Here is a 13,994-nt window from a genome sequence, read left to right as displayed (position 1 = left end):
CGTGGGGGAAGGGGGACTGTGCTTCTGGGTAAGGTGGTTGGGACAGGCTTAAATAAGTAATCTTTGAACAGACTTGCAGAAGGCTAAGGAGTGAACCAAGTCATTTCTTTTCACTGTTGTGGCCTCTCCTGTTGCGGAGCACAGGCTCCAGACGTGCAGGCCCAACGGCCATGGCTCACGGGCCCAGCCGCTCCGTGGCATGTGGGATCTTCCCGGACCGGGGCACGAACCCGTGTCCCCTGCATCGGCAGGCGGACTCTCAACCACTGCGCCACCAGGGAAGCCCCTGAACCAAGTCATTTTTTGCGGGAAGGGCATTCCAGGCGCGGGGAACTACCTTGAGGTGAGAGCACACCTGGCTTACTTGGGGAGGAGTAATGAGACCAGACTGGCTGAAGTAGGATAAGGGCAGGGAAGACCAGCAGTGGGGAGGTTAAGAAGTTCATAACATCTGGAAGAATTCACAGATGGGAAATGCTGCTCCTTATCGCACCATCTTTCCCATTCGTAGTGAGAGTATTTTCAGTTCCACAGGACAAGTAAGATGCACAAAGCTCTCTCCTCTTGCCCTGATGACAATAAATGATCTTCACTCAGTATTTGCTTTAGGCTGTGGGCACCAAGCCTAAATGTCATGAGGCAATTGCTCCAGACAGAAAATGATAGGTTTCCTTAAACCTTATTGTTCCCTATGGGATTGTTCCATTACTAGCTTTTCCTTTACAATTTCGGTCCAGTCTCTATCCTCAGAGATGACTGTACTTCCATTCAATGCAATATCAATCACATCATCAAAAGCTTAACATCAAAATCATTTATGAAAATATGAGAGCAACAGAAAAACTACAGGTGAAGATATATCTGAATGTGACTGTGAACAGCAAACTAAGAATGACTTGAAGGAGAGAAACCACAAAGGAGATGCTGAAAGAGCTGACTTAAAACTTAAATTTATGTATATTAAAAACACTATAAATAAAAGAGGAAAACAAAAAATAGCTGCAATATACATGCCTGTCAAGTTGATAATGTAATTTATATAGATAAAGCTCTTATGGGTATGGGAAAATCGCTAAGCTATGAACAATCAGTTCATTGAAAAACCACCTATGGCCATTAGAAAATTGAAAAATGTCAACTGATTAATACCCAAATAAATCCAATTAAAGTAATTTTAATTTTAATTAACAATATGTAAAGATTAAGATATTCAAGTTCACAAAGATTAAGAAACTACTTCATTAATTCACTGAGGCTAGGATCATAAATCAGAATAAACTTTATGAAGGGCAGTTTGGCAATTATCAGAAATTTAATTAAAATTCCAGATCTCTTTGATCCAGAAATTCCTCTTCAGATAATCTGAAAACAAAAACAAAACATGTGAAATAAATAGAATTAATTTTATTAAAAACTAAAGATTATTTACATGTACAAATATTCAGTACAAGATGTACTGTGTGGAATATAAAAATGTTGAAAACACACTAAATGTCCATCAAAAAGTAATTAAATTATGGCATATCTGCATTAAGGAAAACTGTATAGCCATTAAAATATAATGTAGAAATATATCAAACCATGTTCATAATATAGTTTAAGTGAAAGAAACAAGATTCATAGCCTCTTCATGATATCATACAGTTTTGTGAATATGTATGTTGGAAGCTGGTGTAGAAAAAGGTGTAAAAGACCATTATCTAAGTCATTGACGTTTCCAGCAAGGTTACTGATATTTTCTGTTTTCTTCTAGTTTATTATGTATGTTTATTAATTTTCTGGTAGATAACAATGATTTGCTTTTGTAGTTTAAAGGGCTAATATTTTTAACTAAATGTCTTTTTTAACTTATAGGGAGTTTATCATGCAATTTTCTATTTGTAGAAGTCACAATGTAAGAAGTTCTTTGCAACTGTAGTGACCAGGTACATTACTTTTAAATGTAACTCTGACTAGCAAAGTTAAAAAATGAGGCAAATCTATAGGCTTGAAATGAGAGGTGAATATTGTTTTCCCAAAGTAATTTCAATTTAGGTAATTATTTAGATAGCTGCCTCAGTTTTCTACTTGAAAACATTAACATTAATTAATCCATGCCTTAATCCAAAATATAGAGTAACTACAAACGTTTTTATCTGCTCAACAAGATAAAACAAAAGTGAGGAAGCAGTGGCAAAGAAAGCTATAAACGACATGCTCTACCAAGGAAAGAATTGGATTGATTATTCTTCTGTCCAAATGACATTCTGAGGACAATAAGAGAGACAACGAGGAATATAAACAACCAGGGGAAATTCCAGTTAGGAGAAAAACAACACAAATGTAATCAGACACACAAATGTGATTATGTTTAATGCCACTGAAGTAGACACTTAAACATGGTTAAAACGGTAAAGTTTTGTTGTTCTTATGTTACCACATTAAAAAAAAAAATGCAGTGGGGTAAGAATGAGTATAGCCTAAACCCTAAGATACTAGGGATGTTTTTCTGCTGACAGAAACGATAAGGTAAACCACTTGAAGAATGAAAGATATATACAAAATTCTCTTTTCCATGCTATAAAACATTATATGAAAATCACGTAAGAATACAAACATAAGGGTAAAACAAATTCAATGTGTCCTGCTATAAGCAGAATAAGTTCCAGGGACCGAATGTACAAAACAATATATAAAAAAAATAAATAAGATAAAATTTAAAAATTTAAAAAAAAAACCACCCCAATGTTGTGCACTTAAAAGTTGGTAAGAGTGGATCTTGAATGCTCTCATCATAACAACTCCCAAAATTACATGAGGTGAAGGATAAATAAACTAACCTTATTGTGGTAATAATTTCACAATGTATTTGTGTATCAAATCATCACATTATACACCTTAAACATACGCAAGGTTATATGTCAATTGTATCTCAATAAGGCTGGGAAAAATTTTTTTAATTCAATGTGTTCTCTATCTTACCTAAGCAAACAGGTGGGGATGACCATTTTCCTTGTTCACAATGAGATATTTTTGCTCCTCTCAATAAGTAATATTCATTGCATCTATATTCCACTGAGGATCCTGTTGGGTAGCTTGCTAATAATCCACCAATAACAGCTCCATTTATTACATCAGGTGGAGAATTACAATTCTCAGTATTTCCTAAGAAAAGAAGTTATTTTTAAATTAATACAAACATAACAACATAATGATATAATACAGTTGCACATACAATAGTACTTTAATATTTCACTATGTAATTTAGGACAATTGATCTCTCAGTGTACCAGAATCAGAGAAACTTTATTCAGCTAAGTATTGTTAAAATTTACTGAGCCAAACTAAAGAGCAAATGTTTTGCTGAAGGACAAGTATGCAGCGGATTTTTCACTTTTCTTGCTTCTGAAGGACTCATGCTATAGATGTTCTTAAAATGTACAGAAAGGTAAACAGTGTTCTTTAACCTAACGATTATGGTCCATTTAAAAACTGACCTTTGTTATTATCCATTTTTATTTTTTCCTTCTCATCTCGCTTCATCTCAGATCTCAATCAACCCAAGGATGAAAATTTCCATTTTTCTCTCTGTCTTCAGAGTCTTTCTCCTATTCGGCTAATTTCTCTAGCATCTTTAATAGCTTTTCTCTTACACAACAGATATCCTCGGTGAACATGTCTGTGGAGGTCTCTCCAGGACCTGATCAAGAAATGAGGAGAGGGCTTCCCTGGTGGCTTAGTGGTTGAGAGTCCCCCTGCCGACGCAGGGGATGCGGGTTCGTGCCCCAGTCCAGGAAGATCCCACATGCCGCAGAGCGGCTGGGCCCGTGAGCCATGGCCGCTGAGCCTGCGCTCCACAACGGGAGAGGCCACAACAGTGAGAGGCCCGCATACCGCAAAAAAAAAAAAGAAATGAGAAGGATGGCGGGATGGGTAGCACCGAGGAGTGGTACCCTGGTTGTGCCCTTCAGTGAGATGAAAGAGCAGGTATATGGCTCAGAGGGTGGAGGGCTCAGAATGGCCAGATGCAAAAGTACTATCATCAAGATGTTAAAAACTTGTTTGTTTCCCAATTCTTTATATCCAGTTAAATTCTACAGAGAGCTCCATATGCTCAGGAAAAATAGCAGAGTAAGTGCTCTATCTGTGTGTTTCAAACTCTTCTAAGCAATGGACCGTTGCTGTAAGTGTGTGAATTAAACAAAGGAAAATGTTACACACTAGGCTTAGCTCTGGATGGGAAACGCAGCACACATACCAACACACTCAGGGGGAAGGGTCCATTTTCCACGTTTACAAGTTATTTCTTCTGGTCCCCGGAGGTGATACCCTCTTTCACACACGTATGTCACTTTATCCCCGTTATAATAGACCTGGGAGGATAGGTTTGCTGCAGCATTCTCAACCAAGGGCGGGTCCTCACAGCCCATCCTCTGCTTTTCTTCTGAAAAGGGAAAATTGCGACAGAAGAGACCACTTAGCTCCACATGCACGCAGGTTCATTTTAGGGAAAGCTCATTTGAGGTGCTGCTAACCAGTGCATTTGGGAGGTTCTGTCCATTTTCCACTTTCACAGCGTATCTCCTCTGATCCCTGCCTCTCAAAGTTAAGTCCACACTCTATACGCACTGTTTCTCCGTGACGATAAGTGGTTGAGTACCTTTGAATTCTGGAGGTCAGAGGCACAGGGGGAGGAGGACATCGATTTCTTCTTCCTTTTATGGAGAAACATCAGTATATTTAGTCATGTAATTACCAAAAAATAATAGTTAAGATTTCATAAGCACATTCACTGTGCCAAGGACCCTAAGAAGTAGGGCAGACAGACTGGGGCCACCCCCTGGATCCCCACATCCTGAGGCTGGCTTCCTTGAGTCACGCCCCTCCCCAAGAACAGGAACTGGGACTTGCTTCTAAGCAATGATGGTGGGATGCATGTGACCTGTTTAAACACAGCCACGAGGATGGATGCGTGTGATCATGCACACATACTCTCGCAGCACAGTACGGTAAGGCCGTTCTTGCCGAGCTCTTTCGCAGCTGATCTGGAAGAGAAGCAAGCTGCTTCATCGCGAGTTTCCACACGGGGTGGGTCAGAGGGCAGGGGGCACGGGGCTGCCTGCAGGGGCATCCAGGAGGAGACTGACGCCCTCTGCTCAGCAGCCTGCCCAGCTCCAAATGCTGCCACAAACCGCAGTGAACTTGAAAGCAGGTTCTTCCCGAGCCCTGCCCCAGATGACACTGCAGTCCCACCTGACGCCTTGACCGCAGCTTTGTTAGACACGGACACAGAGCCAGGTCAGCTCCACCCAGAATCCTGACCCGCAGAAACTGCGAGACACAGGTGTGTGGTTTCAAGCTGTTAAGTCCGTGCCAATAGGAAACTAAAAGCGCCAGCACGTTACGTTCATTGTCTCCTTTAATCTTAAAATCACTTTGTTAAGTGGGGACTATTACATCTCCCGTATTACAAAGAAACCCAAACTTATGAAGTAAGTAAATTATTAGTAAGTGGTGGATCTGTTCCTAAACCCGTGTCTATCTGAATTTAAATCTCCTGCTCTTAACTATTCTAAAATACTGACTATATTAATTTCCCACGGCTGCCGTGACCAATTACCACAATGGAGAGGCTTAAAAAATAGCACACCTTTATTCCCTTACATTTCTGGAAGCCAAAGTCCAGAATCGGTTTCACTGGGCTGAAATCAAGGTATCAGGAGAGCTGTGTTCCTTCTGGAGCCTTTAGGAGACAAGCAGCTTCTTTGCCTCTGCAAGCTTCTGGGGGCTGCGTGCACTCCTTGGCTTATGACCCCTTCCTTTTTCACTCCAACCTTTGCTTCCATCGTCACATCTCATACTTGATCTTCTGTAGTCAAATCTCCCTCTGCCTCCCTCTTATATAATTATGATGCTTATGATTACATTTGGAGCCCACATGGGTAATCCCAGACATTATTCCTCTCTCCAGATCCTTAATTTCATCACATCTGCAAAGTCCCTTTTGCCCTATAAGGTAACATTCACTGGTTCCAGGGACTTGAATATGAATATTTTCTTTTGGGAGGGAGGGAGGCATTACTCAGACGACTACACTGCCCATCCTACATCTAAGGACTGTTTGCTAGAAAACGATAGCAGGAATGTTGGCCCCTGACTTAATTTGGTGGGAGTGGGGCGAACAGGTGATAAGTAGGTAGGGGTCTGCCATTTCATTTTGAAATAATATGCTACAGGTAATTTGCTAACAATCTTCCTCTCTGCTGTTAGAGCAAGGCTGTTGGGCACCACTGGAAAGTTTTAAAAAGAATACTTCTAACAAAAAAAATTAAAGTCATTGTTTAGAGAATGAGCATTTAGAGAATGATGGCAGCATTTAGAGAATGATGGCAGTTCTGGGAAACCCCACTGCATAACCCTGGTGACCCCTCTTTCTTTCCTCCCAGCAACTGTTTCAAATCTTCACTACTCTCTTCCAAGTTTTCCTTTCCTGTCTTTCTCCTGCCTGTTAATAATGACACTATTTCCTACATTACAGAGACAATAGAGGCTATCAAGCCCTTTACCTCTCCCCATCCTTCCGAATCCTCCAAGTCCTATTTATCTTTTAAGGCCCAGTTCAGACATTATCCATCACCTCTGTAAACACTGTCCCACACCATATCAATCAGAACCTTCAGTATTTGTTCAAACACCTTATACCTGACTTTATTACACCAGTTGTCACATTGTACCTATGATTTGTATCTGTTTCCTCTGCTAGACCAGGACCTCCTTCATATAACATTGAAGGTGTGATTATATGACTATTGAATTGATGTCTCTTAACAGGTAATCATACCACCTGCTTGAACACAGCCAGTGATATAAATGGAACCACAGACGTCCCATTTGACAGTGGCTCTTACTGGATGACCTGAGTTTTCATTTTCAATCTGGGTAACATTCTGCTGCTTTTCCTGCTCTTTACCCCACTGTTCTGAAGACTATTTTCACATCAGGGAATATGTGGCTAAGTAATAAGAAAGTACCTCCACAAAGCTGCCACCTTGGGACAACTGGATCTAGTTAATTCCCAACAACAAGTATTCATTATAATAAGAGATTTACAATTTATAATAGATTTTAAAAAATATATTTAAAAGATATATCCACTCTACAAACTAATGTAAAAATTAAGATTTCTTCAGATTAAATGTATTAAAGACTGTTGAAAATAGCACTGATTTAAAAGACAATATTTATTAAAAAAAATAGCACTCTGGAGAAGAATTAGATATCATCAGAGACTTTTTTCCATAGAAATTAAAGAAATTAAAGCTGATTCAGACATGATATTTTATTTGTGTGAGTATGAAATTTTAAAAATTACCTTCACAGACAGGAGGTTCTGGGTACCAACCAAAGTTATAGCACTGAATTAAATCAGATCCACTTAGATAATAATTTTTATGACAGAAAAACTGAACTACGTCTCCTTCTTCATAGGTTTGCTTCACAGGATGAAAATAACCATTTTCTATTGATCTTAAAGAAGAACATATTAATTCTAAAAATGAAAGAACAAATAAAAAACAAAGAAGTGTTATTTTTCCTGCTAGAACAAAATTCACCCACTACTTACCTGCCATATCTGAATTAGAAATCAGCAACTTTGCCAAATTTTGTTATTCCTAGTAAAAGCTTGCCAATTTATATATTTATTGAATATCATTAAACTTATTTTAATTTAAGTATCTGAGCTAAAAGGATTTTTCCCTCTTTGAGAGCTTGAAATGATGAAAGCCTACTGTCAACATCATTAAAACCAGAGGCAAAAAAACATGAAAAAAGGAACATAATTCACATAACAACTTGTACCCATTTCTGAGAGGGAGTTTTCAAAGTGAAAGTAGTCGTCTTCAAAGTGAGAACCTACTGGCACATCGTGGGGTGAGGGCCCATCCGTACGGGTGACACTCCACCTCCTCTGTCCTCTTCCCGGAAGCTGTGTGGTACCCAGAGGCACACTCATATCGTATTTTGTCCTTCACTTTGAACATCTTCTGTGTTGTGGAATAATTTCCGTGATGTAATTCAGGGGCCAAACATGTTTCTAAAAAAAAAAGAAATTAAAGTCATTTGTTTTATGAACTCCATCCCTAAACCTAGAATATTAAAAGGAAATCTCAAAAAGTATTTTCTATGAATTTTAACAATATATGACAGAATCAGCTCTTGGCAAAATTGAAAAATAATCAGTTCGCCTTTGTCTCTGGATTCCCTTTCTTCATGCACCCTGAGTCCTAACTCTACCTGTCTTCAGTCTTTAAAATTCTACTCTAGTGTATTTGGCCAAAGGTCACAATTCAACAGAAAACTTGTGCAGTAGCGATTTTTTGATGATGTCCCATCTGTGGATTTGTATAATTTAAATAGATAACACCACACTAACTATATATATATGTATATATACATATACATATATATATTCAAATAAGTGGGTTATTCTTAAAATAAATTTATTTTTTATTTATTTATTTTTGGCTGCGTTGGGTCTTTGCTGCTGCATGTGGGCTTTCTCTAGTTGTGGTGAGTTGGGGCTACTCTTTGTTGCTGTGCACAGGCTTCTCATTGTGGTGACTTGTCTTGCTGCAGAGCATAGGCTCTAGGAGCGTGGGCTTCAGTAGTTGTGGTGCGGGCTCAGTAGTTGTGGCTCGCAGGCTCTAGAGCGCAGGCTCAGTAGCTGTGGCACACAGGCTTAGTTGCTCCGCAGCATGTGGAATCTTCCCGGACCAGGGCTCGAACCCATGTCCCCTGCATTGGCAGGTGGATTCACAACCACTGCACCACCAGGGAAGTCCCTGATTGGGTTATTTTTAAGTTTATCTGATATTGGTTTGAGGTATAAAATAATGTGCATTATTTCAAACTCTTCTCTAATGAAGGAAATACTAATTTATGTATGTTGTGACAGAAAGTTTCATTAAGGGTCTTTCCTTTTATTCCACTCCAATTCTGTTTACTAGTAAAAAATAGGAACTGCTGGAGTAGGTGTGTGGTAGAGGTTGGGAATCCTTGGATTAAGGAAACACCCAGCATTAGAGGGAAACAATATAATAACTTCCTGCATCGAGAGACATAATAAAATAACAATTATATTTAAACAAGAATGCCTACCCATATAAGAAAGCATTGAACTCACAAGCTCTTACCTTCAGATTTAGGAGATAATTCTTAAAAACATACCATGTTCCTTCCTACAGGTTGGCTGAGAAGACCATCCAACAGGGAGGCATTGAACCACTCCTTCATCCTGCCCTGTTGTTGTTTTGTACCCTGATGCACAACGATAACGCATGTTCTCTTGAATTTTGTAAAATAATTTTGTGTCAAAGACGTAACCGTTCCTCAGGTCAGGCTTAGGGCATTTTTCTGTGGGGAAAAAATATTTCTGTTCTAAATTGATGAAATTAAGCTTGTTCTTTACTAAGTTGTAAAACTAACAATGCAAACGTTTAATATTATTCTTGGAATTTTAAGGAGAAAGAAAAATGTTCACTCCACAATTCCTTGATTTAATTTAATTTTGGAACTATCCTGCTTGCTCTGCATCAAATTTCTTTAAAAGTTGATTCAACTTGACAATAAATTTCTTGGATGTACTAACTTCGGTTCTCACAGTCATCCCACCCCTACCTCATCTACGTTAGAAAACATATCCAGAGATCTTCCTCTAACTAATTGTCATTAATGGAAAATAGAAAGAATTTCTTTTGGGTTTACTTCCTAATACTTTTGAGGCCACTGCATTTGATAATTTTTAACATGATGTAACTAAAGCACATATACCTACTCTATGGATCCTTAAAGAATCATGCAGACAATTTAATGTGAAAAGTGTGTTCATTTATTTTTTAAGCCTCTGATCACCTACCTGCACAGTAAGACTCCATAGTCAGTCCATGTAAACAGTGACTGAGTCACAGACGTGCTACTCAAAACCTTGGAGTTCACAGAGCTAATTTTTACTAAATACTTGGGACTGTGATGTGTTGGACAGTACATTTACCTTAGCATTGTATGGAGTTTAATCATTTTTTAAGCCTCATTAACGGACCCTCATAACAAACCAATTCAGAAAGGTGAAGAGACTTGTCCAAGGTTAATATTAGTTTAAATATATGTTGTACTTGCTGTGTGGCGAGCCCTTTATAAAGATGATTTCATCGAAGCTGTATGATTCGCATTTTATAGGTGAGAAAGTCCAGCTCGGAATGTTTAAGCCACTTTTCAGTGTTGGAGCAGTATTCACAGGCGGCAGTCTGGCCACAGAGGGTGTCTCAATCCTGACACTGCAATGCTAACCCTGCAACATCCTTTTCTGGGTCCTACTTCACTGCTCTCACATCACCTCATCTAAGATGTTTAATTTACTTTTATGCTCTAGTAATGAGTGAGATGTATTTATTACAGTTAATCTGTGGTCCATGTTAATACTAAAAGTGCAATGCTTAAACTGATGCTCCGTCCTCAAGTCATGAAGTGGATAATTATCCCAAGTAGATATATTCACTGGACATATCGACCACCATAAGCAACATACCCACTTCTTCTGAATGAAACTGACTCAACCAAAGTGCCTTACTCTGCAAAACAGAGCTTGGGGAATGTGTCAATCAAGAGAGGTAACCTGACTCCATGGAAGCCAGCTGATAGTTTGACTCTAGTGTAGCCTCACATGAAATATTGAGATGAGCCGATCAGATTTCCTTTTCACAAATTTGAACTCAAAAAAACACATTTTTCAATGGATATTATGTGAGAAAAAGTTGTCATACAAAGGAGAGTCTTTCAAATGATAAAATACTAGAGTAACCACCCTATATATGCTTCCTAAGGCCAATGTCAAGCATTTTTCGGTCTCCTGCAGAACTCTCTGTAAAATCCCCTCATTCTTTTTTTTTTTTTTAACATCTTTATTGGAGTATAATTGCTTTACAATGGTGTATTACTTTCTGCTTTATAACAAAGTGAATCAGTTATACATATACATATATCCCCATATCTCTTCCCTCTTGTATCTCCCTACCTCCCACCCTCCCTATCCCACCCCTCTAGGTGGTCACAAAGCAAGAGTTGATCTCCCTGTGCTATGCGGCTACTTCCCACTAGCTATCTCTTTTACATTTGGTAGTGTATATGTGTCCATGCCACTCTCTCACTTTGTCCCAGCTTACGCTTCCCCCTCCCTGTATCCTCAAGTCCATTCTCCAGTAGGTCTGCGTCTTTATTCCCGTCTTGCCCCTATGTTCTTCATGACCTTTTTTCTTTTTTTTTTAGATTCCATATATGCGTTAGCATATATTATTTGTTTTTCTCTTTCAGACTTACTTCACTCTGTATGACAGACTCTAGGTCCATCCACCTCACTACAAATAACTCAGTTTCATTTCCTTTTATGGCTGAGTAATATTCCATTTTATATATGTGCCACATCTTCTTTATCCATTCGTCTGTTGATGGACACTTAGGTTGCTTCCATGTCCTGGCTATTGTAAATAGAGCTGCAATGAATATTGTGGTACATGACTCTTTTTGAATTGTGGTTTTTTCAGGGTATATGCCCAGTAGTGGGATTGCTGGGTCGTATGGTAGTTCTATTTTTAGTTTTTTAAGGAACCTCCATACTGTTCTCCATAGTGGCTGTATCAATTTACATTCCCACCAACAGTGCAAGAGGGTTCCCTTTTATCCACACCCTCTCCAGCATTTATTGTTTGAAGATTTATTGATGATGGCCATTCTGACTGGTGTGAGATGATATCTCATTATAGTTTTGATTTGCATTTCTCTAATGATTAACGATGCTGAGCATTCTTTCATGTGTTTGTTGGCAATCTGTATATCTTCTTTGGAGAAATGTCTGTTTAGTTCTTCTGCCCATTTTTGGATTGGGCTGTTTGTTCTTTTGATATTGAGCTGCATGAGCTGCTTGTAAATTTTGGAGATTAATCCTTTGTCAGTTGCTTCATTTGCAAATCTTTTCTCCCATTTGGAGGGTTATCTTTTTGTCTTTTTTATGGTTTCCTTTGCTGTGCAAAAGCTTTGAAGTTTCATTAGGTCCCATTTGTTTTTGTTTTTATTTCCATTTCTCTAGGAGGTGGGTCAAAAAGAATCTTCCTGTGATTTATGTCATAGAGTGTTCTGCCTATATTTTCCTCTAAGAGTTTAATAGTGTCTGGCCTTACATTTAGGTCTTTAATCCATTTTGAGTTTATTTTTGTGTATGGTGTTAGGGACTGTAGTAATTTCATTCTTTTACGTGTACCTGTCCAGTTTTCCCAGCACCACTTACTGAAGAGGCTGCCTTTTCTCCACTGTATATTCTTGCCTCCTTTATCAAAGATAAGGTGACCATGTGCGTGGGTTTATCTCTGGGCTTTCCATCCTGTTCCATTGATCTATATTTATGTTTTTGTGCCAGTACCATCCTGTCTTGATTGCAGTATCTTTGTAGTATAGTCTGAAGTCAGGGAGCCTGACTGCTCCAGCTCTGTTTTTCTTTCTCAAGACTGCTTTGGCTATTCGGGGTCTTTTGTGTTTCCATACAAATTGTGGAATTATTTTGTTCTAGTTCTGTGAAAAATGCCAGTGGTAGTTTGATAGGGATTGCATTGAATCTGTAGATTACTTTGGGTAGTATAGTCATTTTCACAATGTTGATTCTTCCAATTCAAGAACATGGTATATCTCTCCATCTATTTGTATCATCAATTTCTTTCATCAGTGTCGTATAATTTTCTGCATACAGGTCTTTTGTCTCCTTAGGTAGGTTTATTCCTAGATATTTCTTTCTTTTTGTTGCAATGGTAATGGGAGTGTTTTCTTAATTTCACTTTCAGGTTTTTCATCTTTAGTGTATAGGGATGCAAGAGAGTTCTGTGCATTCATTTTCTATCCTGCTACTTTACCAAATTGATTGATTAGCTCTAGTAGTTTTCTGGTAGCATCTTTAGGATTCTCTGTGTATAGTATCATGTCATCTGCAAACAGTGACAGCTTTACTTCTTTTCTGATTTGGATTCCTTTTATTTCATTTTCTTCTCTGATTGCTGTGGCTAAAACCTACAAAAGTATGTTGAATAATAGTGGTGAGGGTGGGCAACCTTGTCTTATTCCTGATCTTAGTGGAAATGGTTTCAGTTTTTCACCATTAAGGACGATGTTGGCTGTGGGTTTGTCATATATGGCCTTTATTATGTTGAGGTAAGTTCCCTCTATGCCTACTTTCTGCAGGGTTTTTTTTTTATCATAAATGGGTGTTGAATTTTGTCAAAAGCTTTCTCTGCATCTATGGAGATGATCATATGGTTTTTCTCATTCAATTTGTTAATATGGTGTATCACATTGATTGGCTTGCGTATATTGAAGAATCCTTGCATTCCTGGGATAAACCCCCCTTGATTATGGTGTATGACCCTTTTAATGTGCTGCTGGATTCTGTTTGTTGGTATTTTATTGAGGATTTTTGCATCTATGTTCATCAGTGATATTGGCCTGCAGTTTTCTTTGTGACATCTTTGTCTGGTTTTGGTATCAGGGTGATGGTGGCCACGTGGAATGAGCTTGGGAGTTTTCCACCCTCTGCTATATTTTGGAAGAGTTTGAGAAGGGTAGGTATTAGCTCTTCTCTAAATGTTTGATAGAATTCTCCTGTGAAGCCATCTGGTCCTGGGCTTTTTTTTTGTTGGAAGATTTTTAATCATAGTTTCAAATTCATTGCTTGTGATTGGTCTGTTTATATTTTCTATTTCTTCCTGGTTGTCTCGGAAGGTTGTGCATTTCTAAGAATTTGTCTATTTATTCCAGGTTGTCCATTTTATTGGCATATAGTTGCTTGTAGTACTCTCTCAAGATCCTTTGTATTTCTGCAGTGTCAGTTGTTACTTCTCCTTTTTCATTTCTAATTCTATTGATTTGAGTGTTCTCCCTTTTTCTTTTGATGAGTCTGCCTAATGGTTTATCAATTTCAT

General features: G+C 38.4%; 1 protein-coding gene across 1 annotated transcript in view; it reads right to left on the bottom strand.

Annotated features, from left to right (window-relative positions):
* The window catches only part of F13B (coagulation factor XIII B chain), a 38,887-nt gene that overhangs the window by 13,984 nt on the left and 10,909 nt on the right, over nucleotides 1–13,994 (bottom strand). Inside the window, exons 3-8 of the mRNA XM_065880181.1 lie at nucleotides 9,208–9,393; nucleotides 7,898–8,074; nucleotides 7,352–7,528; nucleotides 4,515–4,694; nucleotides 4,238–4,423; nucleotides 2,962–3,144 (exon numbers count right to left, since the gene is read on the bottom strand). Coding sequence (XP_065736253.1) covers nucleotides 2,962–3,144; nucleotides 4,238–4,423; nucleotides 4,515–4,694; nucleotides 7,352–7,528; nucleotides 7,898–8,074; nucleotides 9,208–9,393 — 1,089 coding nt within the window. The remainder of the gene's footprint in view (nucleotides 1–2,961; nucleotides 3,145–4,237; nucleotides 4,424–4,514; nucleotides 4,695–7,351; nucleotides 7,529–7,897; nucleotides 8,075–9,207; nucleotides 9,394–13,994) is intronic.

The sequence above is a fragment of the Phocoena phocoena genome, chromosome 1 (assembly GCF_963924675.1).
Source record: "Phocoena phocoena chromosome 1, mPhoPho1.1, whole genome shotgun sequence".
Lineage (NCBI taxonomy): Eukaryota > Metazoa > Chordata > Mammalia > Artiodactyla > Phocoenidae > Phocoena > Phocoena phocoena.
Note: the sequence above shows the minus strand (reverse complement) of the source record. Positions and strands in the feature narration are given on the sequence as shown.